This window comes from Thermothelomyces thermophilus, chromosome 1 (genome assembly GCF_000226095.1).
Source record: "Thermothelomyces thermophilus ATCC 42464 chromosome 1, complete sequence".
NCBI classification, from domain to species: domain Eukaryota; kingdom Fungi; phylum Ascomycota; class Sordariomycetes; order Sordariales; family Chaetomiaceae; genus Thermothelomyces; species Thermothelomyces thermophilus.
Genome location: NC_016472.1, coordinates 7,452,829 through 7,479,633, shown reverse-complemented (window position 1 = coordinate 7,479,633; position 26,805 = coordinate 7,452,829). Strand labels below are relative to the sequence as shown.

Sequence of the window (26,805 nt, the reverse complement as noted above, 5' to 3'; positions counted from 1 at the left end):
AGAACAAGGGTGATTAAAGAGAGAAGCGGCTGATTCATGATTTAACGGGTTCGCGAGCGGGCGCTATGTTTCTTTTTTTTCTTTTTCTTTTTTTTTTAATTTCTGACGACGGCATCATAATGACGGACGGACGGACGGACGGACGGACAGACAGACAGACGGATGGATGGGTGGTTGGAATACATACCTGTCTGAAGATACCCGCGATACCCCAGAATGAGAGGGTACTGAGAAGGGCCGAAATAGACTGTGTTGCGATTAGCAGAAGAGACTGGTTTAACCCTATGTTGACCTCCCGAATCTTTCCATCCATAAAGAGTCTTTGGAGCGCAAAATATCGTACTGCCGTGAGTATCATGCCAACGCCGACTGCAGCGTGATATATTCATTCCATTTGACTGCCTTGGGGGTGCGGACATCATCCTTCGTCCTCCAATAAGTCCTTGGCAAAGAAGCCGTTGATCTTGCACGCCGCCTCCCTCCCGACCAGCGGGCTCAGCTCCTCCACCGTCATGTTAGCCACCTCCGTGATGTTCTCCGCCTGCCGCATCAGACTCGCAATGTTCCCTTGGGTCACCCCGGGCACCGTCGCCAGCATCTCCTGCGGGACCGCGTTGAACATTTGCTGGCCCCCGGCCTGCGCGTCGCCCTCGTCGCCGGCCGCCTCCCTGTCCAGGCCGGCCCTGACGGCCGCGATCGGGTCGGGCTCCGGCTCCTGCGCCTTGAGCCGCTCAAAGATCTCGGCCGTCTCGTACGGCGACGACGACCAGATGATGCGCAGCTTGGGGAACGCCAGCGTCAGCAGCACGATCTTGCTCTGCAGGTCGTTGGCGCCCGCGTTCGCCGCGCTGACGCTGGCCGCGCTGCCCGACAGGTCGGCGAAGGGCTCGAGCGTGAAGCTCTTGTTCTGGTCGAACTCGATCAGCAGCATGGGGTTGCGGTAGTGCGCAAACATGGCCTCGCACTGGGCGAACAGCCGGCCGTCCTTGAAGGAGCTGATGAGGTCGCTGACGCTCTTGCGCTCGACGCACACGTGCGGGCTCAGGATGTAGTCGCCCACCGTGAGCATGCAGGGCACGATGATCATGGAGCGCCCGTGGAGCAGCGACGGCAGCGAGGACCGGAACTCGCGCACGTCCACGACCACGCGGGGCGGCTGGGCCGTCGCGGCCAGCTTGCCGCCGCCTGCGATGCGCGTGTTGATGGTGCGCAGGAAAGCCTCCTGCGGGTCTTCGGCGCCGTGCGGATCGACCGTCATGACGAGGGACATGCTGGCGCGCTCTTTGATGAGTTTGGTGAAGGCGTCCTTCTCGCGGCGGACGGTGGACAGGTAGCGCTGCTCCTCGACGGAGCCGCCGTAGTAGAGGAAGTAGACCCTGACGTTCCTGTCGTTGTGGGACGACCGATAGACTTCGATCCGGCGGATGAAGGCGGCATCCGGCTCGTACATGATGATGTACTTTGGTTTGATCTCCTCCAAGACGTGTTCGTCCATGTCGCCGTCATATGCGTGGATGACAACCAAGTCCTGCATCTCGTAGAGCTGGTAATAGTCGTCCATATCCTCCAGGGGGTCGGAGACCACGTCTTCCTTTTGTTTCGTTTCTTCTTCCCTGATCTGTATCTCGGCCATCAACTCGGCAACCTCTCCCGGTTTCTCAAAATACTGCGCGATGCTTCCGTTGTCGAGGCGGCCTGGTCCGGCGCCAACCGTTCCGCCACCGCGGACCCGGCGTCTCTTGTTCGGGGGAGCCCTGCTCTTTGCCAGGCGCGGGTCAACTGCCCCCGTGACGGCCTTGTGGACCTCCGAGAACAGGTTCGCATTTACCTGGGCAAACTCCCGCTTCCACTTCAAGTAGTTACGCAGTTTCCTCCTCATCATGAACGCAGCCGAAGGCTTGTCCTCTTCAGGGTCATGGAATTCCTCAATCTTCTTCTCCGTTCTCGGCTTGACGTGCATGGTCTGGAGGTACTCTCGAAGCTGACGACACGTGTTGGTATCGGAACACATGATCAATATCGTCCCGTTGGAATCATCGCGCACGGCGGGCTCAAAGTAAAGATCACGGTCGATCTCTTCCAGCACGTCGGCCAAGACGGCCCATTTTGGCTGTTCCTCCAGAACTGGCCGCAGAGCATCGATATTAGCGGTGTCTGGGCCGGCTCTCTGGCTGCTCGAGTAGACGCGCCTCCTTGCCGTCTCGAATATGGTCTGTGCAGCGTCCAGGAACAGCCAAGGGGACTGCGTCTGCCTCGTCGACCCGGGAGCCGGCGAATGAGCGGCGTGGATGGTGTCGAGTTGCTGAAGGAACGACACGGCGTCCAGTGCCAAGACGGACTGGAGCATGCTACGAAGCACGGTCAAATCGTTCACGATCTGCTTGGTCTTCCAGCTGACGCGGTGCCAGTTAGGTTCGAGCTGGCGGCGGATGATGGTGTCGAAGTTCTTGAGCAGGGCGCTGTCGAGATTCCAATCGTCCATGTCCAGCCCCGGGTTGCTCTTTTTGAGCTCCTGAATACTAATCTCGACGCATTCCATGACGGCGTTTTGAATATCACGCATGGCATCGGTCATCGGGACCTCCAGCTCAATCACCTCTGCCTTCTTCTTCCCCTCGAGAGCTTCCGCGACGTGCACGTGGAAGCGCGGCCACAGAGAGACCTTTCGAAGAAATAAATTCCTCATCATGGTGGCTAGGGGCGAGAAGCCGATGGTGAATGGGTCCGGGTTGTCAGAGAACGCTTTGAGGAAGCCGACCTTATTCTTCTGGCGGTATATCCGGAGGATGAAGGCCTCTAGTGAGGTGGCGACGACACGGTCGGCATGGAGGACCAGCAAGCCCGTAATAATCTCGGGATTGAGCAGGCCGGTGAGCATATCAACTACCAAGATGCGAGAGGTGATGCTGAAGATGCCCCCTGCCGCATACATCTTCTCACGAGCGGCAACATTGGTGAAGTCGGTGTTGACCACCGTCAGGCCCCGGGCACGGGGTGACATGCTGATGGCGGCATGTTCGGCAAGAGCCTCGCCGATCCACGCGTTTTCCCGGTCGTCGGCACCGACGATGACAATCAGGTTGTTCCCCGCAGCATCGTACGAGTGAAGAAGGTTGGTGACAAGACGCACGAGACCGAGGCCCCGGGCCAAGATGACGAGCTCATCATCCTTCCGGAGCTCCTCAAAAAGCTTCTGCTGGTAAATCTAGTAACAGGAGGGGGTAGGTGAGTACCAGGCTTTTTTCTTTGGGCTGACCAAGGGTGATGATGATGATGATGCTATCGAACGTACAAGAGGCAGCGAAAGCTTCACGGGCTGCACAGGTTGCGGGTTCTCGGCAGCCGACATAGGGTCGCGTTGCTCCAAGGATGGTCTTGAGGCGGCAAGACATCCTCTTCACAAGTGGTACTCTGCGATAACCAAGGCAGGTAATCCGTACCTTGCGCAGTCGGGAGGCGTGTGGCTAGGTAGGTAGTACTGTACATACGTGCGTAAATCGGAAAGTTTACCGACCTACAGTGCGAGGTTGCTGACAGCTGCCAGAGAGTGACAAGCGACTGCTCTGATGGTTCAGAACACGTTGCCAAGCACTTGGTTCGCAGCACCTCCAACGGCCGCGTGGAGCTGGAAAGAGCGACGTCATCGCTAAGAAATCATAGAAATAATACGCCAGCCGAGGTGCGTGTGCAACCGAGGGAGGCCAAAACATGGTTAATAAGAAGGGGACAAGTTTTGCTATGAGAGCTGATGGTGACTTCCGCTCTTGCATCTTTGCATCCATTTTATCTCTTGACAGTTTTAAGACAAAGGATTTTGCAACCTCAAAAGTTCGTCCAACAACACCGACCCCTGTCAACAACTACAAGGCGCCGTCAACCGACCATCATGGACTCCAAGACAACCCAGCAACAAGGGGACGCCAACCAGCAGGTAAGTGTTTGTTGAGAAATTGTCCAGATGTATGGGACTTGAACCTGACGGAAGAAGAAGGCCGAGAATAACTCCCTTCATAAGAAGGCGACCGACGGTATCAAGAAGGCCTTCCAGGCACACTCTGCAAACCCCGGCCCGGCCATCCCCAAGGAATTTAACGTCCCAGAGGAGGGTACAAAAGAGGAGCGCCGAGCGAAGGCGAAGGAGATGAACAAGTAAAGGTGTTGTCTACCTTATGCACCTGCCTGACGTACAATAGGTACGTACAGAGTACGGAGTAGAAAGGTCTCTCAGCCACCAAAGCTCAGTCGCGAGGTGGCCAATATACGGCCGGGTATTTCTGAACCTGGTTTATCTATCGGTTTTTTATTCTTGCTGCTTCTGCCTAGCATTCTGTCAAACGAGTTGTAGTTTCAGTCCTTCCAGGCTTGGCGACGGTTACACTGAACGTAAAGTACGGAGTAAGACAGCGTACACTGTAATACCGTGGCAAGCAGGTCCCACTTGGGCCACTGTGGCTCATGGATACCTGACGCAGAACAAGCACTGCGTAAGGTACCCATGTATGTACATACATACTATACTGTATGTACTCCGTAATCAGCACCTGGAACGCCCCCGCCAGTCACCAGTCCCCTGATTCTCCAGCCCTGGCGATACAGGCATTTCAAGTCAAGGTAGTTGGCACCCGCTGCTTATTTTACGAGATCTGTCGATACCGTCGCCTCTCGACTCAACAACGCGTTCCCCAATTGCCTCTTACCTTCCCGCGCGCGACTACGAACCGAACCGACTTCTCTGCAGCGGTCTCTTTTTAGCACCGATAACCCCTCTTCGGCAGCGGAGCGCCGAGTCTTGGATGCGACCCCGACCTGGGCCGCAATTAGCGCTGCCTTCCCTTACCAGCCGGGTCGCTGACGCATGCTGCGCGCGCTGTCTCTGCCAACTTCGAGGCCGCGTCTGGTGCTCCCTCCGCACATCGCCCTCGATACTTGACTGGCTTTCCACCGAAGCTTCCGGCTGCAGGCGGCGGCAGACGCAACGTCCAGATAGCTTCTCTCCGCAGCCATGCCGTCGATACTAAGCGACGACGACCGCCAGACCGTCAAGCGCTGCGTTCCCAAGCATACCAACAAGATCCACGCCGTCGCCGTCGCTCGGCTGTATGTGGCCTATCCCAATCGCTCAAAATGGACATACACCGGTTTGCAGGGCGCCGTCGTGTTGGCGAATGACTTGGTCGGCAACACCTACTGGCTCAAGATGGTGGACATTTCGGTGCGTCCCAGACTTGCTGCTGTTTCCTGTTCTTTCCTGCTCTTTCGTATATATCGGGCATAGTCAGCTAACTCTCCAGCAGCCCGGAAACCGGGGCGTGATATGGGATCAGGAGATCTTCGAAAACTGGAGTTATAACCAGGACCGCGTCTTTTTTCATACCTTCGAGCTGGAAGAATGCCTAGCCGGATTATCCTTCGTCGACGAGAAAGAGGCGAAGCAATTTCTGAAGAAGATGAACGACAGAGAAAAGAACGCAAGCAAGGCAACGCTCAAGACGCCATTTGGAGGAGCGGCGCCCGCGAATCAGCATAAGCACCACCACGGACTGTTCGGAGGCCTGTTTGGAGGCCATCGGCACTCGTCAGCCCCTACGCCTCCCGACTGTCCGCAGGTGGCCGCTTCGGCGAGGGACCACCAGTCCGGGAGCGTAAATGGCTACCACGAAGCGCCCTCGCCGCCAGCGGCGTCCAGGTTTGACAAGTTGGATGCCTTTGACCCACAATGGAGAGAGCATTTCGGCGAGGACCTCAAAGCGAAGGGTTTATCGGATGATTTCATCCGCGAGAACCAGGACTTCATTGTCGACTTCCTCAAGCAGGAGCAGGCGGCCCAAGCCCAACAACAACAGTCTGCATCGTCAGCACCACCCCCGCCTCCGCCTCCTGCGGTTAATGGGCCTGGAGGCGGTGGCTTGAGGGCCCCGCCTCCTCCGCCCCCTGGTGCACCCTCTCGGTCGGCGAACGAAACGACTTCTGCACCCCCGCCACCTCCGGCACCGAGAAGAGGGGCAGCCCCTCCGCCGCCCCCGGCCCCGAGGCGCTCCGGCAAGGCCGACTCCTCGGATCAGGCGGAATCGGCGCAGGACTCACCTCCACCTCCTGCTCGGCCGAGGTTTTCCGTCCCCCCTCCTATCTCGGATGCTGGAAAGTTCGCGCGTTCGGATCCGCCTCGTACAGTCCCATCGCCTCCCGCTCCTGCGCCTCCTCCCCCTCCTCGGCCGCCCAAGACGCCCATTGATGACGCGGAGCCGCATCAGCGACATGCTGTTCCTCCGCCTTTTCCCGGCCAGCGAAGTGTACCTCCCCCGCCCCCGAGTCGCGGTCCCGTCCCCCCTCCGCCTCCGTCTCGGGAGCCGGCTCAAGCTGCACCACCTCCACTGCCTCCCAAGGCCCCCGCTGCAAGCGCACCGCCACTCCCCCCGCCGAGCTCGCGTCCGCCTCCCTCGCTCCCGGCCAGAAGCCCCGTTCCACCCGCGCCGGCCCCGCCGCCGCCGCCTTCCTCGAGTGCGCCCCCGGCCCCGCCTTTGCCGTCGTCCAGCGCTCCGCCAGCACCGCCTCCCCCTCCGCCGCTGCCTTCAGCACAAGCCCCTCCTCCACCGCCTTCATCCGGAGGCGCTCCCCCACCGCCGCCCCCTCCTCCTCCTCCTCCTCCCGGCGGAGCGGGCGGCGCCCCGCCACCACCCCCGCCTCCACCGCCCCCGCCTGGCGGCGCCGGCGCTCCACCACCTCCACCACTCCCGCCGAACCGCGACTCGGGCTACTCCTCCAGCGCCCCGGCTCCCCCCGCGCCGTCAAACGACCAGGCACGGTCTGCCATGCTCGACAGCATCCGTGGCTCGGGCGGCATCGCCTCGCTCAGAAAGGTCGACCGCAGCCAGATCCGCGATCGCAGCGCAGCCATGGTCGGCGGCTCCAACAGCGATACCGGACCCCACGGCAGCGGACTCCCTCCGGCAGGCGTCGCGCCTGGCGGTGGAGGCGCCGGCATGGCGGATGCCTTGGCTGCAGCGCTTCAGAAGAGGAAGGAGAAAGTCAGCCGTAGTGGTAAGTTCTTCCCATATTTTTCTATCGTTTTTTTGCTGATGCGGTGACCACGGTGCTAACGATATATCTAACTGCAGATGATGAGGACGATGATGATGATTGGTGAGCCAGCAGCAAGAGGAAGCACATATCTAGTTTCTCGGGAACTGGGCGAGAACTGGTATTCGGATGCTCAAGAGCCAGCTGCGGCAGGGAAGTTCGAGGCTGATCGCTAGCATTCATTGGCCGCGTCTAGGTAGCCAGGGCATGGGTGTGGCGGAAGGATGGAACATGCTTAACATGCTTACACTGCAGGAGTACAAAAGAGCTGGGCAGAAATTCTTATCGGAAGTGGGCGTGGCCTGTCGTCAGGAGGGCGTTGCTCGCTGCCAAAACGAGAGTATCATTCAGAGTGTAGATAGTTATACATTGGGGCATGTCTCTTCCAACACTTGGAAAGCCGCTTGCCATGTGCAAATCTCGGGATAATGTTACAAATCAGACTTTAGCATAGGCAAGGCGTGTGTCACGATGTACATAGACGCTACGAAGTCGAGCGCCTTCTTTAAGCACAAGAGCAGCAAAAGTAAGAGCAAGACACTTCATTACCCTACTAACGACTAGCTCATCAACGTTTCTAAAAGGCAACAAGGGACAGGCCCGGTGATGACGTCTCTCCCATCACGACCAGGCCCGTCCCCTTTTGTTTTTTTTGACTTGGCACCCTGATCTCACAGGCCCAGGACGGAAATGCCCACCAACTGTCGGGGAACGCTCGGGTTACACGATGACAACAACGCATAATCGAGGTTTGAGAGAGAAGACAGTTTTTTTCGCTTTCCGCGCTCCATACCAGGCCTCATGCGAGACATGGTATGGAGCCAGAAAGGGTGGGTCCCGCCCAAAGGGTGAGGCATTGATCTTTGCTTGGCTTTCCGACACGCTGGGAGGTGGGGGGAAAAGGGTTATGTTCGTCTTTTGTTTTAGATGTCGTCGATCGAGAACTCCTTGCCGCCACGAGCATTGACACCCTCGCCCTCACTCTCACTCTCGCGGTCGTCGTCGAACTCGAAGCCGCAGTCGCCGTCGTCGTTGGGGCCAAAGGTATCTGTCTCGTTGATCTTGGCTGTGTCGGGCAGCTCGCCGTAGGCTTTCCTGTGGGTGGAGGTTAGTAAACAGGATTAGGAAAGGGAGGGGGGGGGAGGGAAGAGAGAGGTGATGGTGGAGCCAAAAAAAGAAAACGCGAACGTACAAAGAACGGGCCTCATCGGCCGAGTACTTCAGGATAACGTCGCCCTTCTCGTCTTGGTACTCGCGAAGGGAAATGAGGATGATGTCGCCGTTGTTGATCCAAATCTTTTTCCGGAGCTTGCCGCGGATCAGACCCAGACGCTTGACACCATCGAAGCACTGCAGACGTGCACCGTTAGCCTCCGAAAACTTCTTCTTCCGGTGGCTGGCTGTGCCAGCCCAGAAAATCGAGAGAAATCATACCATGGCCTCGAGTCTGCCGTTGCCCAACATCTTCAGAACCTGGGCATATTCTTGCCCTTCCTCCTTGAAGATAAGCTCGCGCTTCTCATTGCTGTTCCGGACAAACGTTAGCGACGGAGGAGCGAGAGGGATAAAGGTCGCAACGCACTCGTTCTCGTTCTTTCCCCTGCGGCGGTTCTTGCCACCCTTTCCCTTATTCTTCGGCATGTTGACAGGACGCGCTCAGATGTTTGTCTGCAAGTCCAGTCGACTCGCGTAGAAAGGAGATAGGTATCGAATACGAGGACCTGCCTAGAACGGTTCGAGTTGTCGGTGTTGTGCCGAGCGATGCCGTTGCGAATAAGTGAGAAACAAAGGCGCAAGAGGGGCAGGCGCGCAGTGGGGTGTTATACGGAATACATTCTGACTCTTTGTGGGGCACCGGTGAGTTGGGTTTCGCCTTCATCCCGTCTGTGGGGGGCAAAGGTAAAGTGGGTCGGTGCCTACACAGTACGTTAGCAAGAAGCCCTGCTCGGTTGATTCTTGGGGCACGGTGCATGCAGCGACCATGTCGATAGTTACGGAGTACCACTGCGAGACAGGCAGGGAATACACTACGATGCGGTTCGTCTGCAGGGTTCCGGCGATGACTTTTTAGATTTCGAGAACCTCCACCACACTATGCAAGTAATACCGGATTCTGAAATACGGCGGCCGCAGTTCATATCGAGCCCTGTAAACTGGCAACACAAATCTGTGACCGGACATGTCCCGGCAAACTTTATCGCGGCTTAAGGCTCCGCAACTCGCGGCCGGCTTTCCGATCAATCTCGAGACTCTGGGGCTGGCGGCACATGGTCCCCCGGCACAACAACCACCAGGCCAGGCCAGCGGGACGACCACGCCGCATGCAGCGCAGGGCTTCAGTCTCTCGGAGACGGCGGCGAAATTTGCAAGAAGGGAAAATATTGGGCACCCGTTTGCGCTGCGTATCCTGCCGGGTCAAAAGTCCAAAGAGTTTCCCATCCGCATCTCGATCTGCCCGCGACACACCTTTTCCTTCTACCACCTCAAGTACCTCGGCCCGTTCGACCACCCTCTCATCGACAAGATGATCCACTTCTACACGCAGGAAAAGCGGACCAAGCCGCTGTGGTGCTATGTTCACGGCTTCTCCGCAACGGACGGGAGCAACTCGGTCGTGCGGCAGTCGAGCGAGAGGGCGGTGAGGGCGGCGCTGTTCAAGGCCCTGAACGCGGCCGGTTACGACTCGCATGGCAGGAGTCTGGACGGCTCCAAACAAAACCTCCACGGGACCATTCGGGTGACCGTCCTTGAGCCGAAAGCGATCATGAGGAAGCTCGACTTCGAGAAGCTTGTCGGCTACCTGTCCGGGTTCGTCTCCGACATTGTTCCGCGTCTCAGCAGTTCGTCTCCGAAACCGTCACATGGTCGCGGCGAACGACGTCAACGCACGAATAGTGTTGACTCGGTCAACAAAGACCGGCAATGATGGTTTCTGGGCAGTTGCCCTCCTGTAAGACAAACGCCTTCCTCTCAAAATCCGTCCACCATGGTAGTGCCCTTGGTCGCTCCAAAAGGACGACCCACTACCACAGTGTGGTCTTTATGATTCGAGGACGAGAAGGTGGGCGAGAAGCAGTGCCGATCAGAATGAGCCCGCAGTGTCGCCGTGTTGGCGCCTGCGACTTCTCGCAATGCATCCTGCGCTAGCTCGCGACTGAAGGTTGCGTCAAGTCGAACTCGGATGTCCTTTGTATCCTCCAGCCGCCACAAGGAAGCGAGGTGAGCGGCCTCAGTGGTAGGATAACGTGGAGGATGAGAGGGTTGGGTGGGGGGGGGGTGGGGGAGCCTATCGAGCCTGGGTCAGTACTTCCCCGGTGCCCAGGAAGCTCATGGAGAGAGAAAGGCATTAAGAGGAGCGGGATGAGGGAGATACCGGCTCATCAACCGAACGGATTCTCCACGAGTTTGACGTGTCGAATGGTTAAAACCAAGTGGTCAGGTTGCCCGTCATGCAACCTTGGCTGTTTAGGTGTGCCACGAATGGGTGCCATGAACATCAGCATCAAAATACAGCACACGTGCTGGCCACCGGCCCCGGTGACAGTCGCTGAAATTACGCTTAGAGGACTCTAAACATGATACCTATGTTGAGTTTCAAGACGCTTTCGGCTTCATACTCGCTCCTTTCCTTCGAATGTCTTAATGTACTTGGTGTGCAGTTCCTCGACAGCCGGAATGATGAGGCTCTCAATTTCCACCTCAGGTTCGCCCTCGGGCAAGCTCTTGGGATCGATGGGCTCGGCCTTCTCCGTATCCGCCGCCGGAGCATTCCTTCCAGCCCCGCGCCCAGTCGGCACGCGGATCCAACGATCTGGATTTCCCGGAGAGACAAAGACCTGAATCTGTTAGCTATTCGAAGGACGAAAGGAGTGGAACTGAGGCAAGACAGAAATAGGCAACATACAACTTCCCACTTCCTCGTGGCCCTTGAAAACGACAAGTCAGTACCGACGCTCTTCTTTACAATGTGAGATCCCAAGTCTTACAATAAGTTGCCAATGACAAGATGATGTTGGTAACGATCAAGCGAGTATCTGGCCTTGTAAACCAGGATGGTGGGGTCTGTTTCGAGCTTGAAGGACACAATCATGCCCTGCGGTGACCAGCCTTCGACCAGGTTCTTCAAGAACTTGGGCACCGGGTCGAGGTCAATCACTAGGCTCTTGCTCCTGGGCACTGAAGGAGAGGAGTCGAAGTTGTCGAAGGTTTCTTCCTCTTCAGCCTCCGGCCGAAAATTGGCGCTTTGGCTCCTCTTGAAGGCATCCGCAGCGTCGGTGCTCTGGATTTTGTGCTCCGACATGCGATCCGGCTGAACTTCTGAGTTAGCGACTGAACCAAGTGCACGGGGGGAAGCAGGTTTGGTGCCCTTACAGGAACAAAGAAGTCGCTGACGGCGGCGGCCAGGTACAGGAGCCCACGAGGACCGAGCGGCCGCATCAGTCGCGCAACGCTACGCAGCTCGTGCAGGTAGTCCGAGATACTAACGAACGGCAGCAGAAGCAGCATGTTGCGATCGCGGGCATCGCGGTACTTCCTCAGGACGTGGAGCATCTTGGCAGCGTCCTCGTCACGGGCCACGACGCTGCCATTCGGGCCCTCTCGTAGAAAGTCAAGGAAGCAGTCGGTTGCATGACTGTAGTGGCGGGAAAAAGGGAGGAGGGAGAATTGGCGGTGCCTGGGTGAAATAAATGTCAGCCTCCCGTCTCGCTTCAAGCGGCTCACGCAGCCGCCGAATGAAGCTACTACTCACAAGAAGATGACGGCATATCCGGCCTCCAAGAAGTACTCGGCGCTTGTCTGGAAGAAGCGGTCCAAGTTAGTGACATTGTCAAGTTTCGGCGGGGTAATTCAGTTCAATAGGAATTTCGGGGCTGAAGCCAAATTACTCAGAGAAAGGGGCTGGCCCTGTCCAGGAGCCAGCGTCCCCCCCCTTTACCAAGAGGTTACTCACAGCTCCGCGGGTGCCGGCAGAGAAATTGTCGATAAAGCGCACTGTCTGCTTTTCTGCAAGCCGAGTTGTTATTAGAGCGGAGCGGATCTTAATTGAAGGCGTCAGGGACGCATGCATACCCAATGGCACCGTGGTGCCTCCCGAGGTGATCAGAACTAGCCGTCTTCCGGCTTCCGAATGGTAGTTAATGAACTCGCGGGCGAGTGCAGCATGCTTCTCGAGGTCTTTCGGGGGTGGATTGGCCGAGAAGTAATGTGTCTCGGCCAAAGCCGCGAGGTTCTCGGGCGGCGTCTCGGACTGGATTTGGGACAGCATAATGACTTTAGTAATATGGTCCTACTACGGGCATACGAGAATCGATGGGGGCGATCGGATGACGACCGAGTGAACGGAGGACTCTGGCTGGCGACATGATGGCCTCGGCCCATGATGGTGGGGTTATTATCCACGCGGTGCCTTCCCTGGTGTCAAGCTCCCCGCAGCGGGTACCTGAGAAGCACTGAAAGCTGCGTCACTGCTCTCTGGGGCATCTGCTGCAGTGGGGGTTAGCGGAAAGTGGGACCCCTAGCTCACGTTGCCAAGACGCCAGGCGGGCAGCAAGACCAGGGCAAACCGTCTTTTTGATCCTCAACAAGACACATAATTACCAACCAACAAACCGGCAACAGCTGCCTCGAGGGAGCGACGTCCGGGAGCAGGCCCTGAGATCACGAGCGACAGAGTTGGAAGTGAGGCGTTCCCCCAATCGCATCTTTCCAGCCAAAAAGAAAGAAGAAGAAAAAAGAAGAAACCTAGAACCCGCCGAGTCCGCAACGATGCTGGTCTCGCTCACCGTTGGCAAGGTCGACGCCGGCGTCACCGTGCTGCTCACCCCTGACAAACGCTTGGCATGTTGCACCGTCCGGCCCTCGAACGGAGCTGGTTCGAGTGAGATGAAAAGGCATTGCTAACGCCGGAGCCCGCAGATCGAATTCCCCTCGATCCTCCTCCCTCCCGACATCACATCCGGTTCAATCGTCGACATCAATGTGTCGCGCAACAAGAACTCGGAGGCCGCGGCGGAGCGCGCCTTCAGAGAGCTCCAGGACTCGATCGTCTCGTGCTTCGGCGCCGCCGAGCCGTCGCCGCCCGTGCTGCGGTGCCGCAACGCGACGCAGACCAGCGTGGTGCTCGAATGGGACCCGATCCGGCTCGCGACGGCCGACCTGATCAGCCTGGCGCTGTACCGCAACGGCCAAAAAGCCGGCAACATCCCCAAGCCGCTCTCCATGCACACCACCAAGATCAGCGGCCTGGCCGTCGACACCGAGTACACCTTCCACCTGGTGCTGCGCACCACGGCCGGCACCTTCGCCAGCGAGCGGGTCACGGTGCGCACGCACAAGATGACGGACCTGAGCGGCATCACCATCACGACGGGCATCCTGCCGCCCGCGGTGCGCGAGTCCCTGACGGCGGCGGTCGAGCGCATCGGCGCCAGGATTGTCGACGGCGTGCGCATCGACACGACCCACTTCGTCACCACCGAGGGCCGCGGCGTCCAGTGGGAGAAGGCCAACGAGCTCAACATCCCCGTGGTGCGGCCCGAGTGGGTCGAGGCGTGCGAGCGCAACGGCCGCATCCTCGGCGTGACAAAGTTCTACCTGGACGCCGTCCGCGTCGGGCCCGCCTTCGACGAACGCCCCGGCACGGCGGGAACGGTCGCCGGCAGCGCGACGACCGCCACGGCCGCGGCGCCGTCACCACCGCCAAAGGATGCTCCGGCATCACGGCAGGCCACTGCCGCCGCCGGCGCGAGCGGCCAGGCGGCGGCACAAGAGACGACTACGGAAAACGGGGCGAGGGAGAAAGAGGAAGGGGGCGGCGCCGAGTCGGATTCGTCAGCTGACGACGATGACGATGACGACAACGACGACGACGACAAGAAGGAGGAGAGGGATCGCGGTGGGGAGGAGAAGCAAAAGGCGAAATCGGGCGGGCAGGATGAGCAGAAGATGCTTGCGGACGAGCGAGACGAAAAGCAGTTGGCATCGCGGCCGAAGCAGCCAACGGTGGAAGATGAAGGAGGCGACACCACGGAAGGGGACAAGGCGGCCAAGGACGACGACGACGGCAAGGAAGAGAAGTCGCCCGGCGGTGACCGGTCGTCTTTCCAAGACGTTGCTCTATAGTTAATTACGATGGTCATGTGTGCAACGGCGATGGATGTAATATCAAGGATACCCTGTTTGAGACGTCCAGAGCTTCGGCGGTCTTTCCCACGTCTCCCTCTCCCCCCCCCCCCCCCCCCCTTTTTTTTTTTTTTTTGACTCCTAATGTTACTTCGAAGGCTGTCATTGTCTACACGTGCAACTACCTGCGCTTCTGAAGGGAAATGAAACCATGAACTTCGTCTCCTTCACCATTTGACCCTTAAGGGTCTGAGCATCTCATCGAGCGAATCATGTCCTGTATATTTCGCGTGCGTCTCCTGTATCGGGTGAAAGAATATACTCTCTACTGTAGATGCAATATGGTAGCCGCCAACCCTCCTCTCTCTACCGCATACACGAGACATAATACAGATCAAACACATACGTGATCCACTATTACACCTTGGGGGAGGGAGCTCACAGTTCCTTCTTGTCATCCTTTACCGCCGCCGCCCTATGCCTCACCGAGGCAGGGGGCGTCTTGAGTCCAAAGAACGTCAGGGCGCCGACGACCGCGATGCCGAGGGCGCCGACGGAATAGGCCGTCTCGCGCCCTGCCCACCAGTAGATGCTGGTGAAGAGGACGGGGCCGAGGCCGCGGCCGATCTGGCCCCAGCTGCGGAGGACGCCGAGCTTGCCGCCCCGCTCGTCCTCGGCGGCCTCGAAGCTGCTGAGCGCGTTCAGGCCGGTGACGACGGTGGCCGAGGTGGTGGCCAGGCCGGTGGCGGCGAGGTAGAGGCCCGACACGGAGGAGATGCGGGCGAGGAGGACGAAGGAGGCCAGGCAGGCGGCCACGCCGATCCGGACCGAGAGCAGGGGGGCCAGGCGGCGGGTGACGCCGCCCTGCAGGATCGACGCGACCAGGCCGATGTACCCGAGCAGCCGGCCGTTCTTGGCCGAGGTGTACTCGAACAGGTCGTACGTCATGAAGGGGAGGGAGAACTCCATGCCGGAGAAGAAGAGGAGGAAGGTCATGTGCACCAGGTTGAGCAGGAAGTGCGGGTTGGTGCGTTGGGCCGGTGCCGGCCGCGACTGCTTCTTCTTCTTCTTCTTCTTCTTCTCCTCATTCTCCTCCACAGCAGATTTCGCGCCGTCCGTAGTAGTGGTGGTGGTGGTGGTGGCGGTGGTGGTGTCGGTGGCCAGGGACGGGAGGGTCTCGGGCAGGCTGAAGTAGAGGTACACAGTCTCGGTGACGATCAGGAACAGCGAGACACCGGCAGCCGTGGCAAACGGGTTGGCGGCCACGGTCGCAATAGAGCTGAGCCAGGCGCCTAGGGCCGGACCGAAGGTGAAGGCGATGGAGAAGCACGCGCCGATGAGCGCCATGGTCGAGCCGCGGTTTTTTGCGTCCGAGATGTCGGTCGCGATGGCGGTCGCGAGCTGCACGTTGCCCTCGGAGAGGCCGCCGACGATGCGCGAGGCCAGGAAGGTCCGAAAGTCCACCGCCACTACCCAGAGCAACACCGAGAGGATGTTGCCGGCCATACTGGCGAGCAAGGCGGTGCGCCGGCCATACTTATCCGAGAGCCGTCCGATGAACGGAGAGGCGACGGCCTGGAGGAGACTGCGGAGAGTTAACCCCAGTGCATCAAGTATTGATTCGTGCGCACCACACCAGAGGGGCCCCATTGCTGCCACTCACGAGAACATGCTCCCCAGCGCGCCGCCCAGCAGAACGATGTCGTATCGCGAATCGATCGGGCGCGCAAAGGCTGCCTTGTACGCATTGAGGTAACCAAGAACGCTTGCCAGCAGTGTCTTGGACGGCGGAGCTCCGGCATCGACCGGGTCTTCGGCGTTGCGGTAGAACTCGAGCAGTTTGGGGAAGAGTGGGAGGATGAAGGTGAAGGACAACTGCGGCATTGTGTTAGAGATACAGCCCCACACAACCACGAACCCGAGAGGGGGCCACAGAAGTTTTGCGTACCAAGTCGAGCAGCAGAGAGACAACGATGACTCTCAGAACCCTCTTCCGGGTTCGAGGATCAACCTGGGGCGCCATGCTGTTGGTGTCCTGTAGAGGTTCGGCGGAGGTGCGATTGTCGATGACGAGGTCCCGTCGCAAGTCGAAACGGCAACGAAAATGGGAGATCGGCAAATCTAGTGACGTCGGAACAGCAACAAAGTCGTGTGTGTGTGTGTATCACGGCCAGCATAATACAAGGTGTTAGAGACAATGTTAGAGACAGACAAAACGCGAAGTAACGAGCGAGCAGACAGGACTCGCAACCATGACGGGCCAGCGTTGCAAGCGTCAAGCTGTCAACTTAGCGCGATGGTGTTCCGACTTAATTGAACCTGGGGCATATTGCCCCACCTGTCAGCTCATTACGTATGTACGGATTAGATACGGAGTAGTACGGATTACTCCGTACTGTACGGACGTACAAATAGTGGAGAAAGGTTGCGGATACCCGTTCCTTCCGCGAATCCTTTCCCCTTGCATGTGCAAACAAGTCAGTGATCCTTTATTTTACCCTAACCCCCAATCCCAAAACACCTGTCCGGACCGACGATCTTTTCGGAGCTTCCTCCGCTTGTTCTTGCCTACAAACTTCGTTTTTTGTCCTCAGCTAAAGATTGGTCGTCCTGATAGGTTATCTCGAAAGTGGCCAAAATGGACCGTCTAGCCGCCAGCCGACCATTGGAGGAACAATGAGCGCCCGTACCACGGGCAGGTTAATTAATCATATATGATAGACTCTCAACGGCCCGAAAAATTACCGGACGCTCTACCGGGTTTTTGGAACAGAAAACAACCCGATCTAGCTGTTGCCCCTCCGCATCGCGATCACTGCGATTGTCTCACTGAAGCGGATTGTGGCCAGAGTGTTCTTGACCCGGATGTCCCGTTTCGGTCGATTCAAGAGGGCTGGCTTCGCAGAGGACCGCCTCGAACCAGACGAAAGCAAGAACAAGCCCGGCGAACCTGTGTGATGTGAAGTTTCAGCCCATCGGCTAGGTGCCGGCGTACCTGGAAGCCACCACGACGACTTATGCAGGGCACAAATCATGTTGCGCACGAGCGACACGATTGATTGCGATAGGAGAGGTGAACATCTTCAATTTTTTGGGCGGAGAACGCATGCATGAATGTATACACATCCACTGCCATCGCCGCCAAGCCCATAGGATACATGTGTTCTTCTCCCATGGCCCCGAGCGTTGCGTTTGCTTCCCGATCCCTCCCCTTGAGGAGACAGGGCCAGCATAAAGGGGGCCGGTTTCCAAAAAATCCCACATACCTTGATCGAAACCATAACCCACTCATCGCCAGTCCGTCCTCGGCCAGAACGTTTCATAATACAGCATCTGTAGAGATGCGGCGCAGGAACGAAGCATCTTGTGCCGGCCTTGGTCATGTAAGTGCCGCCAAGCGCTTCGCTACATCCTCGACCCGAACCGCCCCGCCGAGCAAGTCCCTCCCTGCCTCACGATCCCAGCCATTCTCTCCCAGCACCACCAGTTTGACAATCTCCCCGTCGTCGCCCATGACCAACCTCCCGGTACGCCCGTCAGCCCACTCAATAGTCAGCTGCTTGACCTCGGCATCGGCCGGGGCGATTTCCACCAACCTGTTCGACGGGCCCTCGAGGTCTCCCTCCTCTCCTTGTCCCGCCCTCCCGATCCCGGCTGCCTTCCTCAGATCGGCCACCACCCCAAGCCGATGGTGATATCGTACCACCTCCCTCCTCAACGCACGCGCAAACCTCGCCAGGTCCTGCCTCCTCTTGCCTCTCCCCATCCCCCCATCTTCCCCTTCCTTGGAGGGTTTCGGAGGAGGCAGATACCGCCACGCGAGACCCGCCAGGGGAATACATGCCGGCAGGGTGTGCCTGTGCACTCGGAGATGCCGGCTGCCCGGAAAAGGCCTGTTCAGGAGAACGTAGTAAGGCCGTAGGAAGCGGGAGCGGCTAAAGACCTCGATGCGCAGGCCCAAGATGGCGCCGCCGTCGACAGCGCGCGGGTCGGGGTCGCGCGCGCGGAAGGTGGTGAGGGTGGCGCAGGCGCGGTAGAGGCATTGTTGGGCGTGAGCTTGCTGTTGTGCGAGAGCGTCGGTGAGGAGGGCTTGACGGGTTTGACCTTCTTTTTGGGGTTGATCTTGGTTGCTGTGGGTGGGTAGGGTGAGGGCAGTGGTGGGTTTGTCAAGTGGTGCTGGTGAGAGCAGTTGGCGTGTAGAGGGCGCTGTGATGAGGGTTGAGGCGTGGATACGGAGATGCCGTTTGAGGGTGGCAGCTGTGAATCCTGTCAGTTACCGAACGCCATTGCGAGATTGGAATGCGTGTATATCGTAATGACGCACCTCGTGCTTGCAGCTCCTCGATTTCGTCATCGAGATTCGACGCCATGATGAACGGGGTGTTTCAAGAGCTGGTGTTACGCGTCTTCACCATTAAATTGTTTCGAAGAGGTTTGGGGGTGGGAGATGGCCTCGTCGTCGAGGTAAAAGCTCCAGACTCTTCCCAAGTGGATTGTCACAATCAAGAATGAACCGCCTCTTCCGAGTTTGGATTGCCGGATATGTCGTCGTGAATAAATTATGTTCAAGAGACTTGGTGTTTTGTTTACGGATTACTAGTACTGTATGTACAGTACGGAGTACGGATGACGATTTCCTTGAGTGAACCAAGCCCATGCAGCCATGTGAAGCTAAAGCTTGGCGCGGGCAGGGCAGGCAAGGCCGGCTCTCGGCCAGGCTGGGTGCCGCCTTGGCTCCCTGGGTCGGCCCCACTACTTCCTTTCCCGATCCGGCAACCTGAACGCGGCAACGGAGCGCCAAAACTTTGAAGAACAGCTAGTTTGGAAGAAAGAGTTACGGTTAGGAGCCACTGGTACAGGCGAACTGTTGCAGGAATCGCCTCCGTCCTGTGACGGCATTTTGAACATTATTGTCACCAAGTCGCTGGTCGATGGTTTCCCATGGCGAAGTCTTGAACCTCGCCACGTGCAGAGGCCACCGTTGCAGATAGCCTCGAGGATCCCCGGCGCCCCACCAATTACACTAAGGCCCCTGCTTACTACAACTCGAAGACACTGTACGGATTACATACAAGTAAATTCTCCAGGTCCAAGCGACGTGGCCGAGACTCGGTGCTGGCCTTTGGATATTCTCAACGCCTCACTGTCGACACCCGGCAGTCTCCGGGTTAAAAAAAAGCCACCTTCATTCTCCAAATCCAGCCTTTCTAGTCTCTCGTTAACTCCGATTTCCGTGGACTCCGTTTTTCTTTCCAACATTCCGCCCTGCGCAACCTCTAGTGACCGAGAGCGCCCCCAGATCTCCCAATCGCAAATCGCAACCCCTCGCTTCCTCCCCGGTCCCTCCCCCTCCCACCCCCCAAAAAAAACGACAGCGTGAAACATCGCACACCTCAGAACGCCACCGACCTGCCTTGTGATACGTCAGGTACTTTCCTATGGGTGCCAAATCCCGCCGCTCGAGATCGCCGACCACTCCAAACGGTTCCCTCGGGCGCTCCTCCGGGAGAAAGGCCAACGGCAATCTCGCTAGGATGAATACCAACGTCGAACTGCAGCGGCGCAACATTTCGCACGAGACCTCGACCCCAACCGGCGCTACCAAGAACCTGGTGGCGCGCGAATCCTTCTCTCTCGATAACCCCGTCCCCCAGACGCCCACCGTCAACGACCATGGCTTCTTCGACCTGCCAAAGAGGGATCAGAGGAACTTCGGCTTGCTGGTCCTCCTATACTTCCTCCAGGGCATTCCCCTCGGTCTTGCGACCGGATCTGTTCCATTCCTCCTCAAGAACCACCTGTCGTATAGCGAGATTGGCGTCTTCAGCTTAGCATCGTACCCCTACTCTCTCAAGCTCTTCTGGAGCCCCATTGTGGATGCGGTATGGAGTCCCAAACTCGGCAGGAGGAAGAGCTGGATCCTCCCGATCCAGTTGCTCTCCGGTATTGGCATGCTCTACCTGGGCTCGGTGGTCGAGGACATGATGGAGACGATGGGCAAGCCCGGCGGTCCCACCGTCTGGGGCTTTACCGGCTGGTGGTTCTTCCTGGTGCTCATGTGTGCCACCCAGGACATCGCCGTCGACGGATGGGCGCTCACCCTCCTCACCCCGGGCAACATCTCGTACGCGTCTACCGCGCAGACGGTCGGCCTGACCGCCGGCCAGTTCCTCTCCTACACCGTCTTCCTGGCCCTCAACTCCAAGGACTTCGCCAACCGCTGGTTCCGCACCGAGCCGCTCGACTACGGCCTGATCAGCCTGGGCGGTTACCTCACCTTTGCCGGCTGGGCGTACATCCTCGTGACCGCCGGCCTGGCCCTCCTCAAGCGCGAGGAGAGGACCAAGAACGAGGACGGCATCTGGGACGTCTACAAGATCATGTGGGGCGTGCTCAAGCTCAAGAACATCCAGGCCATCATCATCGTCCACCTCATCGCCAAGATCGGCTTCCAAGCCAACGACGCCGCCACGAGCCTCAAGCTCCTCGACAAGGGCTTCGGCACCGAGAACATGGCCCTCACCGTGCTCATCGACTTCCCCTTCGAGATCGGCCTGGGCTACTACGCGGGCAAGTGGTCCCAAGAATACACCCCCATGCGCCTCTGGTGCTGGGGCTTCGCCGGCCGGCTCGCCGCCGCCGTCGCGGCCCAGTTCACCGTCTCCATCTTTCCCCCGACGGCGACGGCCAGCAGCAGCGGCGGCATCCCCGCCTGGTACCTGCTCGCCGTCATGGCGCAGCACGTCCTCTCGACCTTCACCAACACCATCATGTTCGTCGCCGTCGCCGCCTTCCACGCCCGCATCGCCGACCCGGTCATCGGCGGCACCTACATGACCCTCCTCGCCACGGTCTCCAACCTAGGCGGCACCTTCCCGCGCTTCTTTGTGCTGCGCATGGTCGACGCCTTCACGAGCGCCACTTGCGTCCCCAAGGCGGCGGATTCCAAGTTCGCCGCGCCCTTCAGCTGCGCCGTCCAGGCCGACAAGGAGCGCTGCCTGGCGGACGGCGGCGTCTGCGAGATGCAGCGCGACGGCTACTATATCGTCAACGTCCTCTGCGTCCTCGTCGGCCTCGTCACCTTCGTCTTGTTTATCCGCCCCAAGGTGCTGCAGCTCCAGGCCCTGCCGCTCCGTGCTTGGCGGCTCTCGCCTTCGTCGTCCAAGTATTGAGATCTTGTTGTCCGTTCTCGGCACCTCGATTTTCTGAAGGGCTTGGGTATGCCAGATGTAACTCGGAAAACTTTGGTGTTAATAGAGAAATGCAAATCCGTGCAAACTTACGCGGCGTTTCTTGTTCTCTGTCGATCGTTGGGTCCAAGAGCTGCTGGCATCTGGGTGTGCTGTTGATCTTGAGCGAAGCTACATCTCCACTACTTCGGCAGCGCTACATCAGAGGCAGCCATGTCATAGATCCTACGTCCGTTCACGAGACATCAAGTGGGCACCGGAAGGACAGATGGGCGACGGGCTTATATTGCGACTACGCTGCGAAACCTCATTCTCCCACTAATTTCGCCCCGGTCACGAGGACCTCAAATCTTCAAAACTCCTGAATCTCCTCATTCAACTCTGCATGGTAAATCCGCGCAAAAAGATCCTCAGCCGCCATCTCATTGCTGTCCATCGCATGACGGTGGCTCAGGTGAGCTGGAGCTTTTGCCTTACTAGGGGACAGGGGCGGTGCCGGCACCCCAACCACCAACGTCGGTGCCAGCATCATCACCAGCAGTGTTGCCAGTATCGTCGTCGCCACCACCCACGGCCTCCCCAGAGTCCGAATCTGCTTCGAATCCGAGATTATCTGCTGTCACGCCCTCGGGCACATACGGCTGCAGAAACTCTGGAATCTCCTGGTTCGTCTCCATAAGGGTGCGCGTAAGCAGCGGTGCAATCGGCTCATCGCGATCAGAATAGAAAGACGACGCCAGACCGCGGTGACCAATGCGGCCAGTCCGACCTTTTGATGTTAGACACCAGTTGTAAGAGGGGAACTCGAACACAAAACGCTTACCAATGCGATGAGTGTACTCCTCAATACCGCCATGATCCATCGAAGGAAGATCGTAGTTGATGACGTGCATGACATTGCGCACATCAATGCCTCGAGCTGTGACACCAGTGGTGATCAAAATGGGCCATTGGCCGCTTCTGAAGCCACGCATGGAAGCTTCACGCTCGCGCTGGTTGCGGTCGCTGTGCATCGAGGTGCACGGCATCTGCTCCTTGTAGAGAAAATCATCAACCTCTTCAGCCGTACGCTTCGAGTTGACAAAAACAATGGTGCGCGTGGGCGGCAGAGACGTGATTAAGTCGATCAACGCCTGTTTCTTGAGAGACGGATCAACATAGATGATGGACTGCTTGATGTTGGCGTGAGTGCTGCCAGCACGACCGACGCGGAAGCGAACATGAGTCTCTGCCAGATGAGCCGTGGCGAGCTCCCGAGCGGCTCTGGGGAAGGTGGCAGAGAAGAGCATGTAGTTGATGTTGTCTTCTTCCTGCTCTGTTGGCAAAGTTAGACCATGATACCATGTGAATTCGACACAAGAGCTTACCGCCGCCAGACATAATGGTGGTCAGTTCATCTTTCCAATCGTCCGTGAGCATCTCGTCGGCCTCGTCGATGACCATATACCGCACGCGGCGGAGTGTCAAAACGTCAGGCTTATTCATAAAGTGAACAAGACGACCAGGGGTGGCAATCAGCACGTCACAACCCTTCTGGAGCTGGCCTTCCTGGTCCCGAACGGCAGCGCCGCCGTAGACGACACAGGGACGTAGCATGGTGCGGTAGCAGAACTTTCGCGCTTCGTTGAATATCTGCACCGCGAGCTCACGCGTGGGGCAGACAATGACCACGAGAGGCTCGGCCCGAACACGCTGATCAACGCCTTCCTGAAAGGTGGCGGGGTTGGGACGAGGAGCCGCAAGCTTTTTGGCCTTGCCCATTAGTTTATTGAGGATGGGAACCAGATAGGCAGCTGTCTTGCCGGAACCTGGGGGGCTGGTAAGTGACAAGGATAAGATCAGGCGCACATTAAGTTACGCACCGGTCTGCGCAATTCCAATCACATCATAGCCAAGATGAATGGCTGGGAGGCAGTATCGCTGAATAGGAGTCGGCGTTTCATAACCTGCCAGCTGGACATTCTTGAGCATGGCCGGGTGTAGACCAGCATCCTCAAAAGTCTTGATGGGTTCGATTCGGACCGGGCCTTCCTGGATCAGCTCGATCTGGGCAATCCTGACACGTCGTTAACATGCTGAACTATTTGGAGAAACAGACAGTGAACTTACGTGCTGAAGTCGATGCCACGATTGTTGCGCTTGCCCGGCTCACCGAACAGCTCAACCTCTAGAGCTGGAACCTCGGGACCGATGTCGCCATCTTCGCCATCCCACTCATAGACGCGGGCGTTGCTGTCCCACTCGTGGCCCGAGTCTCTGCCATACGCGGTGTAGTCGTAGGCAGTGGGCTGAACCCAACCGGCAGGGGTCTCGGTCTTCTTGCTACCGTTGGTAGGCAAAGTCTCCTTGAGCTGAGTGGTGCCAAAGACACCAGCGTCTTGAGCGACATTGGCATCGCCCGGTTGGTCGCTCGAGGCAGGGACATTCCAGCTGTTGTCCGCCATGATGATCGAGTTCTGTGTCAAAATAAACAGTCAGGCAGTGTCCAACAACCATGCGCGACAAAATAGAACTGGGATCAAGCTGGTGATAAACAGTCTCTCGGGAATCGCCGACGAGAAGGAGCCTCCGAAATTTGCCCATAAGAAGGAGGAGCTCTACCTTGCTGAAGATACTTGTCTCTATCTCGAGGCTTGACGTTCTCAGACGAGAGCAGATTGAGGGTACTCGAGTTTGAAATTGAATCGTAACCGAAAATGGGAAGGAGAGAATGGAAAAGGGAAAAGGAAGACCAGGAAGGGAGACTCGAAGGGCAGAAGAACAGCGTTGAAGCGGCTGCCTTGACAAGAGACATCCAGAGTTCCCTGGAGGAAGGCACGACTGCCAGGTCGTCTTGCAATAGCAATTGTAGAATCGCATCAGCCGAGAGCAACCACTGTAGTGAACAGGAAACTGCCACCTAGTGGCTTGAAGCTGAATGGCCCTCTGGAAAGTGAGACAAACCTGTAAAACCGACCAGACGGGGTGGATGGGAAGTAGTGTTAAAATGCTAGATGAAGATGGCGGTAAACGCTCATAGAGACGCGCCTGTCTAGGCAGAAAGAGAGATTTCGGAATCTGTCGACTCTACCGATCTGACCCCTCAGAGCATGACAACTGCGAAGGGTTGACGGAACTCTCAAGTCGACGAGGAAGTGGGAAACAGAGTAAAAAACGTTGTGTCTACTTACCTTGACTTCAAAACTGTTGAGCGAGTCGATACACAGAGGACGGTAGCAGAGACGTATATACTCGAAGATCGCAACCGGCCAAATACGGGCAGGTAGCAGGTTATTGTAGGAAGAAGAGTGGGAGAAAGGAATCGGTGGAGAGGAAGGAAGAATTTCTAGTGTGAACGCAGGGCACGAAACCCTCCAAATCAGACTGGGAAATCAGTTCCTTTTGCTCTTTACCCAGAGCAGGCGTGAATAGAAACTTAAGGCGGCCTATCACGGTGCTTCGTGATAGTGATAGGGTTTGCGTACATAGAGGCATAGGCGGAGACTGAAGCGGGTCTCAAGCTTGTGCATGTGCTTGATTGCTACTTGGTGAAGTAGACTGGAAGGAGGGCAACCGGTATTAACAGGCCGAACAAATAGTAGGCGGAATGAGGACATGGATCTGGATTAGTAGCTTGTACAAAAGGCTCAGCAGGGCGCCTTAAGTAGGTTCCGGATGGCAATGAAAGTCGAGCGATGTTGTCATCATTTCCTGAGTCAAATATTAGCTTACATGATGTCCATACGGAGGGGAAAAAAGGGGGTATACAGGGAGACGTCTATCAACGCAAGACCAACAAGGTCTCATATCTCGCTCACACCCAGAACTAGGACGCCCTTAAAACAAGGACAGGATTCTTCAACAGCGAACCATGCGGCCGTGGAATGTGCTTCCGTCTATGGGGAAGCATTCACGAAATCTCGGGGCGGAACAGTTCTAGAATCAAGCCAGAAAGACTCACCGAGAGCACTAAGTTAAACAAAGGAACAGCACCAGCTGCCAAAACATGATCAGCCGATGCCCATGGACGGATTAAACTGATCGCAGGGCCCGAACCCCATTCTGCACTGTTCGTTCTAGGACTCTAGGGGATAAAACATACAGTGAGCCTTCACAAAACACAAAACGCCCTCGTAATGACAACTAACCCATACCGAACGCCCGAAACGCCATGACCCTCTTTCTAGTTACCCCTCATTGAAGACCAGCAGCCAATGCCCTGTCCAGTGTGGCTGCGGCCCTCCCGACAGTACCGCCCTCCTTCTTCGCCCTCTCCATCCCCGTGGATATGGCCGCTCGCCATTTAGCGTCAAATATGCGTTGCCGCGAAACACGGTCGGGATACATCTCGCTGTCCTCGTCTCGAGGTGTTCCGAAGAGGTTGAGATAGGCGAAGGGGTTGGGCGTACCCGGGAGACGGTAAATATTGTCCCAATATGCCATAGGGTTGTACGGCATTGGCGCCTCCGGTTTGAAGCCAACCTGGAGAAACTTTGCCAAGACTTGGATCTGCCTTGCTTGTGCTTCGGGTCCTTTCTTGGTGCCAAGGGTCGCTCTGGAGGAAGATGTCCACCCCTTGCTGTTCAGGGCTGAGCCAACGTTTGGGTTCCAGCCCAACATGGAGCTGAAGCTGTTGAGTGTCTTCAGCCAACCGCCGGGGCAGGAGACCGCCTCGTCTCCGGCGACCTCGAGAAGCCATTCTAAAACGTTCAAAGTGTCGCTGCGAATGTCGTTGGAAAGATGTGTCATCCCGCCCCGGATGTACATGAGAATCTTCTCTACGTGGGGCCGGACCTCTGCTGGGGGCAAAGCCCGCAAAACTTTGAGAAGCTGGGTTCGTACCAACGCTGACACATCAGACAATAGGGGTAGTAACTTTGTCAAAACCGCTGAAGTCCCGACAGGGTTATTTGGAGGATTGGCTGTAAGTTGGTTGGTAATGTAAGCCAATGCATCCCGTCTCTGGTTGTCGGACTTTGCAGTGATGGCAAGTGATAGGTTTTGCTTAAACTTCTCCGCTGGTTCCAAATCGTCGGCCACAAGTGTTTGCTGGTTGACCACAATTGCTACCGCTCGTTAGCAAGTTTATTCTCTACCACACGAGGGAAAGGCGCACATACACTTGGATTTGAAGCTGGTATCAGTGAAATTTGAAGCCTTTGGCTTGGGTTTCCCAACTTTCAACTTGGGTTTCTGGGTTGTAGATTAGTTATTATCTGCTTGGATAGACGACAAGAAGAATCGTACCTGAAAGTCCTTCTTCTTCTCTTTCTTCTTCTTGTTGCTAGAGCCCATCTTTTTTAGCTTATGGATCGCTAATAATAGAGAGTATTCGCTAGGTTCTGCGGTTACGGTGACCAGGGGGGTTGGTCTGCGTTAGTGAATCTCGAAAGCGCGGGAAATTTTGGCGGTGTAGCATGGCAGAACCGGTGTTCTC

At 57.3% G+C, this 26,805-nt stretch overlaps 12 protein-coding genes across 12 annotated transcripts; 5 read left to right on the top strand and 7 right to left on the bottom strand.

Annotated features, from left to right (window-relative positions):
• Positions 1-164: 164 nt before the first annotated feature.
• On the bottom strand, positions 165-3,349 carry MYCTH_74974 (uncharacterized protein; the record flags this gene model as incomplete). The annotated part of the gene is made up of 2 exons (XM_003660090.1): positions 165-3,205; positions 3,293-3,349. 2 exons carry the CDS (start codon positions 3,347-3,349, stop codon positions 419-421), a joined length of 2,844 nt encoding a protein of 947 aa, XP_003660138.1. The 3' UTR covers positions 165-418.
• Positions 3,350-3,603: 254 nt separating this feature from the next.
• Positions 3,604-4,236, top strand: MYCTH_2298057 (uncharacterized protein). The gene is made up of 2 exons (XM_003660089.1): positions 3,604-3,931; positions 3,989-4,236. The coding sequence occupies exons 1-2, from the start codon at positions 3,887-3,889 to the stop codon at positions 4,151-4,153; spliced, it is 210 nt and encodes a 69-aa protein (XP_003660137.1). The 5' UTR covers positions 3,604-3,886; the 3' UTR covers positions 4,154-4,236.
• A 641-nt stretch (positions 4,237-4,877) lies between these two features.
• Positions 4,878-7,474, top strand: MYCTH_2298055 (uncharacterized protein). Its single transcript, XM_003660088.1, has 3 exons — positions 4,878-5,212; positions 5,295-7,038; positions 7,116-7,474. Exons 1-3 carry the CDS (start codon positions 5,003-5,005, stop codon positions 7,142-7,144), a joined length of 1,983 nt encoding a protein of 660 aa, XP_003660136.1. The 5' UTR covers positions 4,878-5,002; the 3' UTR covers positions 7,145-7,474.
• A 130-nt stretch (positions 7,475-7,604) lies between these two features.
• Positions 7,605-8,852, bottom strand: MYCTH_74969 (uncharacterized protein). The gene is made up of 4 exons (XM_003660087.1): positions 8,660-8,852; positions 8,512-8,602; positions 8,270-8,427; positions 7,605-8,172 (listed from the first exon to the last, which is right to left on the bottom strand). The coding sequence occupies exons 1-4, from the start codon at positions 8,716-8,718 to the stop codon at positions 8,001-8,003; spliced, it is 480 nt and encodes a 159-aa protein (XP_003660135.1). The 5' UTR covers positions 8,719-8,852; the 3' UTR covers positions 7,605-8,000.
• Positions 8,853-9,199: 347 nt separating this feature from the next.
• On the top strand, positions 9,200-10,074 carry MYCTH_2298049 (uncharacterized protein). The gene has a single exon (XM_003660086.1). The coding sequence runs from the start codon at positions 9,257-9,259 to the stop codon at positions 10,001-10,003; it is 747 nt and encodes a 248-aa protein (XP_003660134.1). The 5' UTR covers positions 9,200-9,256; the 3' UTR covers positions 10,004-10,074.
• A 614-nt stretch (positions 10,075-10,688) lies between these two features.
• MYCTH_2085895 (uncharacterized protein) lies at positions 10,689-12,394 on the bottom strand (the record flags this gene model as incomplete). The annotated part of the gene is made up of 7 exons (XM_003660085.1): positions 12,148-12,394; positions 12,029-12,081; positions 11,828-11,874; positions 11,449-11,710; positions 11,064-11,386; positions 10,982-11,003; positions 10,689-10,919 (listed from the first exon to the last, which is right to left on the bottom strand). The coding sequence occupies exons 1-7, from the start codon at positions 12,341-12,343 to the stop codon at positions 10,689-10,691; spliced, it is 1,134 nt and encodes a 377-aa protein (XP_003660133.1). The 5' UTR covers positions 12,344-12,394.
• Positions 12,395-12,636: 242 nt separating this feature from the next.
• On the top strand, positions 12,637-14,309 carry MYCTH_2298045 (uncharacterized protein). The gene is made up of 2 exons (XM_003660084.1): positions 12,637-12,915; positions 12,994-14,309. Exons 1-2 carry the CDS (start codon positions 12,844-12,846, stop codon positions 14,197-14,199), a joined length of 1,278 nt encoding a protein of 425 aa, XP_003660132.1. The 5' UTR covers positions 12,637-12,843; the 3' UTR covers positions 14,200-14,309.
• Positions 14,310-14,339: 30 nt separating this feature from the next.
• On the bottom strand, positions 14,340-16,523 carry MYCTH_2298042 (uncharacterized protein). Its single transcript, XM_003660083.1, has 2 exons — positions 15,863-16,523; positions 14,340-15,784 (listed from the first exon to the last, which is right to left on the bottom strand). Exons 1-2 carry the CDS (start codon positions 16,081-16,083, stop codon positions 14,638-14,640), a joined length of 1,368 nt encoding a protein of 455 aa, XP_003660131.1. The 5' UTR covers positions 16,084-16,523; the 3' UTR covers positions 14,340-14,637.
• A 745-nt stretch (positions 16,524-17,268) lies between these two features.
• On the bottom strand, positions 17,269-18,779 carry MYCTH_2142250 (uncharacterized protein). Its single transcript, XM_003660082.1, has 2 exons — positions 18,524-18,779; positions 17,269-18,456 (listed from the first exon to the last, which is right to left on the bottom strand). The coding sequence occupies exons 1-2, from the start codon at positions 18,567-18,569 to the stop codon at positions 17,579-17,581; spliced, it is 924 nt and encodes a 307-aa protein (XP_003660130.1). The 5' UTR covers positions 18,570-18,779; the 3' UTR covers positions 17,269-17,578.
• A 522-nt stretch (positions 18,780-19,301) lies between these two features.
• MYCTH_2298040 (uncharacterized protein) lies at positions 19,302-21,618 on the top strand. Its single transcript, XM_003660081.1, has one exon. The coding sequence runs from the start codon at positions 19,638-19,640 to the stop codon at positions 21,369-21,371; it is 1,734 nt and encodes a 577-aa protein (XP_003660129.1). The 5' UTR covers positions 19,302-19,637; the 3' UTR covers positions 21,372-21,618.
• Positions 21,619-21,654: 36 nt separating this feature from the next.
• On the bottom strand, positions 21,655-23,833 carry MYCTH_2132459 (uncharacterized protein; the record flags this gene model as incomplete). Its single annotated transcript, XM_003660080.1, has 5 exons — positions 21,655-22,158; positions 22,213-22,704; positions 22,757-23,197; positions 23,252-23,445; positions 23,499-23,833. 5 exons carry the CDS (start codon positions 23,831-23,833, stop codon positions 21,866-21,868), a joined length of 1,755 nt encoding a protein of 584 aa, XP_003660128.1. The 3' UTR covers positions 21,655-21,865.
• Positions 23,834-25,242: 1,409 nt separating this feature from the next.
• Positions 25,243-26,737, bottom strand: MYCTH_2298036 (uncharacterized protein). Its single transcript, XM_003660079.1, has 3 exons — positions 26,616-26,737; positions 26,489-26,561; positions 25,243-26,434 (listed from the first exon to the last, which is right to left on the bottom strand). Exons 1-3 carry the CDS (start codon positions 26,661-26,663, stop codon positions 25,563-25,565), a joined length of 993 nt encoding a protein of 330 aa, XP_003660127.1. The 5' UTR covers positions 26,664-26,737; the 3' UTR covers positions 25,243-25,562.
• Positions 26,738-26,805: the final 68 nt, after the last annotated feature.

What these genes read in the sequence shown, in the direction of transcription:
- MYCTH_2298049 (XM_003660086.1), top strand. Translation starts at nt 9,257, where the DNA reads ATGTCCCGGCAAACTTTATCGCGGCTTAAGGCTCCGCAACTCGCGGCC.
- MYCTH_2298045 (XM_003660084.1), top strand. Translation starts at nt 12,844, where the DNA reads ATGCTGGTCTCGCTCACCGTTGGCAAGGTCGACGCCGGCGTCACCGTG. An exon ending in TCACCCCTGACAAACGCTTG is followed by an intron (nt 12,916 to 12,993) that starts GCATGTTGCACC and finishes CGGAGCCCGCAG; the next exon opens with ATCGAATTCCCCTCGATCCT.
- MYCTH_2298042 (XM_003660083.1), bottom strand. Translation starts at nt 16,083, where the DNA reads ATGCCGCAGTTGTCCTTCACCTTCATCCTCCCACTCTTCCCCAAACTG. An exon ending in GCGCTGGGGAGCATGTTCTC is followed by an intron (nt 15,785 to 15,862) that starts GTGAGTGGCAGC and finishes AACTCTCCGCAG; the next exon opens with TCTCCTCCAGGCCGTCGCCT.
- MYCTH_2298040 (XM_003660081.1), top strand. Translation starts at nt 19,638, where the DNA reads ATGGGTGCCAAATCCCGCCGCTCGAGATCGCCGACCACTCCAAACGGT.
- MYCTH_2142250 (XM_003660082.1), bottom strand. Translation starts at nt 18,569, where the DNA reads ATGGCGTCGAATCTCGATGACGAAATCGAGGAGCTGCAAGCACGAG. An exon ending in CGAGGAGCTGCAAGCACGAG is followed by an intron (nt 18,457 to 18,523) that starts GTGCGTCATTAC and finishes CAGGATTCACAG; the next exon opens with CTGCCACCCTCAAACGGCAT.
- MYCTH_2298057 (XM_003660089.1), top strand. Translation starts at nt 3,887, where the DNA reads ATGGACTCCAAGACAACCCAGCAACAAGGGGACGCCAACCAGCAG. An exon ending in AAGGGGACGCCAACCAGCAG is followed by an intron (nt 3,932 to 3,988) that starts GTAAGTGTTTGT and finishes TGACGGAAGAAG; the next exon opens with AAGGCCGAGAATAACTCCCT.
- MYCTH_74969 (XM_003660087.1), bottom strand. Translation starts at nt 8,718, where the DNA reads ATGCCGAAGAATAAGGGAAAGGGTGGCAAGAACCGCCGCAGGGGAAAG. An exon ending in AGGGGAAAGAACGAGAACGA is followed by an intron (nt 8,603 to 8,659) that starts GTGCGTTGCGAC and finishes TGTCCGGAACAG; the next exon opens with CAATGAGAAGCGCGAGCTTA. An exon ending in GCCGATGAGGCCCGTTCTTT is followed by an intron (nt 8,173 to 8,269) that starts GTACGTTCGCGT and finishes CTCCACCCACAG; the next exon opens with GAAAGCCTACGGCGAGCTGC.
- MYCTH_2298055 (XM_003660088.1), top strand. Translation starts at nt 5,003, where the DNA reads ATGCCGTCGATACTAAGCGACGACGACCGCCAGACCGTCAAGCGCTGC. An exon ending in TCAAGATGGTGGACATTTCG is followed by an intron (nt 5,213 to 5,294) that starts GTGCGTCCCAGA and finishes ACTCTCCAGCAG; the next exon opens with CCCGGAAACCGGGGCGTGAT. An exon ending in GGAGAAAGTCAGCCGTAGTG is followed by an intron (nt 7,039 to 7,115) that starts GTAAGTTCTTCC and finishes ATCTAACTGCAG; the next exon opens with ATGATGAGGACGATGATGAT.
- MYCTH_2298036 (XM_003660079.1), bottom strand. Translation starts at nt 26,663, where the DNA reads ATGGGCTCTAGCAACAAGAAGAAGAAAGAGAAGAAGAAGGACTTTCAG. An exon ending in AGAAGAAGAAGGACTTTCAG is followed by an intron (nt 26,562 to 26,615) that starts GTACGATTCTTC and finishes TCTACAACCCAG; the next exon opens with AAACCCAAGTTGAAAGTTGG. An exon ending in TACCAGCTTCAAATCCAAGT is followed by an intron (nt 26,435 to 26,488) that starts GTATGTGCGCCT and finishes AACGAGCGGTAG; the next exon opens with CAATTGTGGTCAACCAGCAA.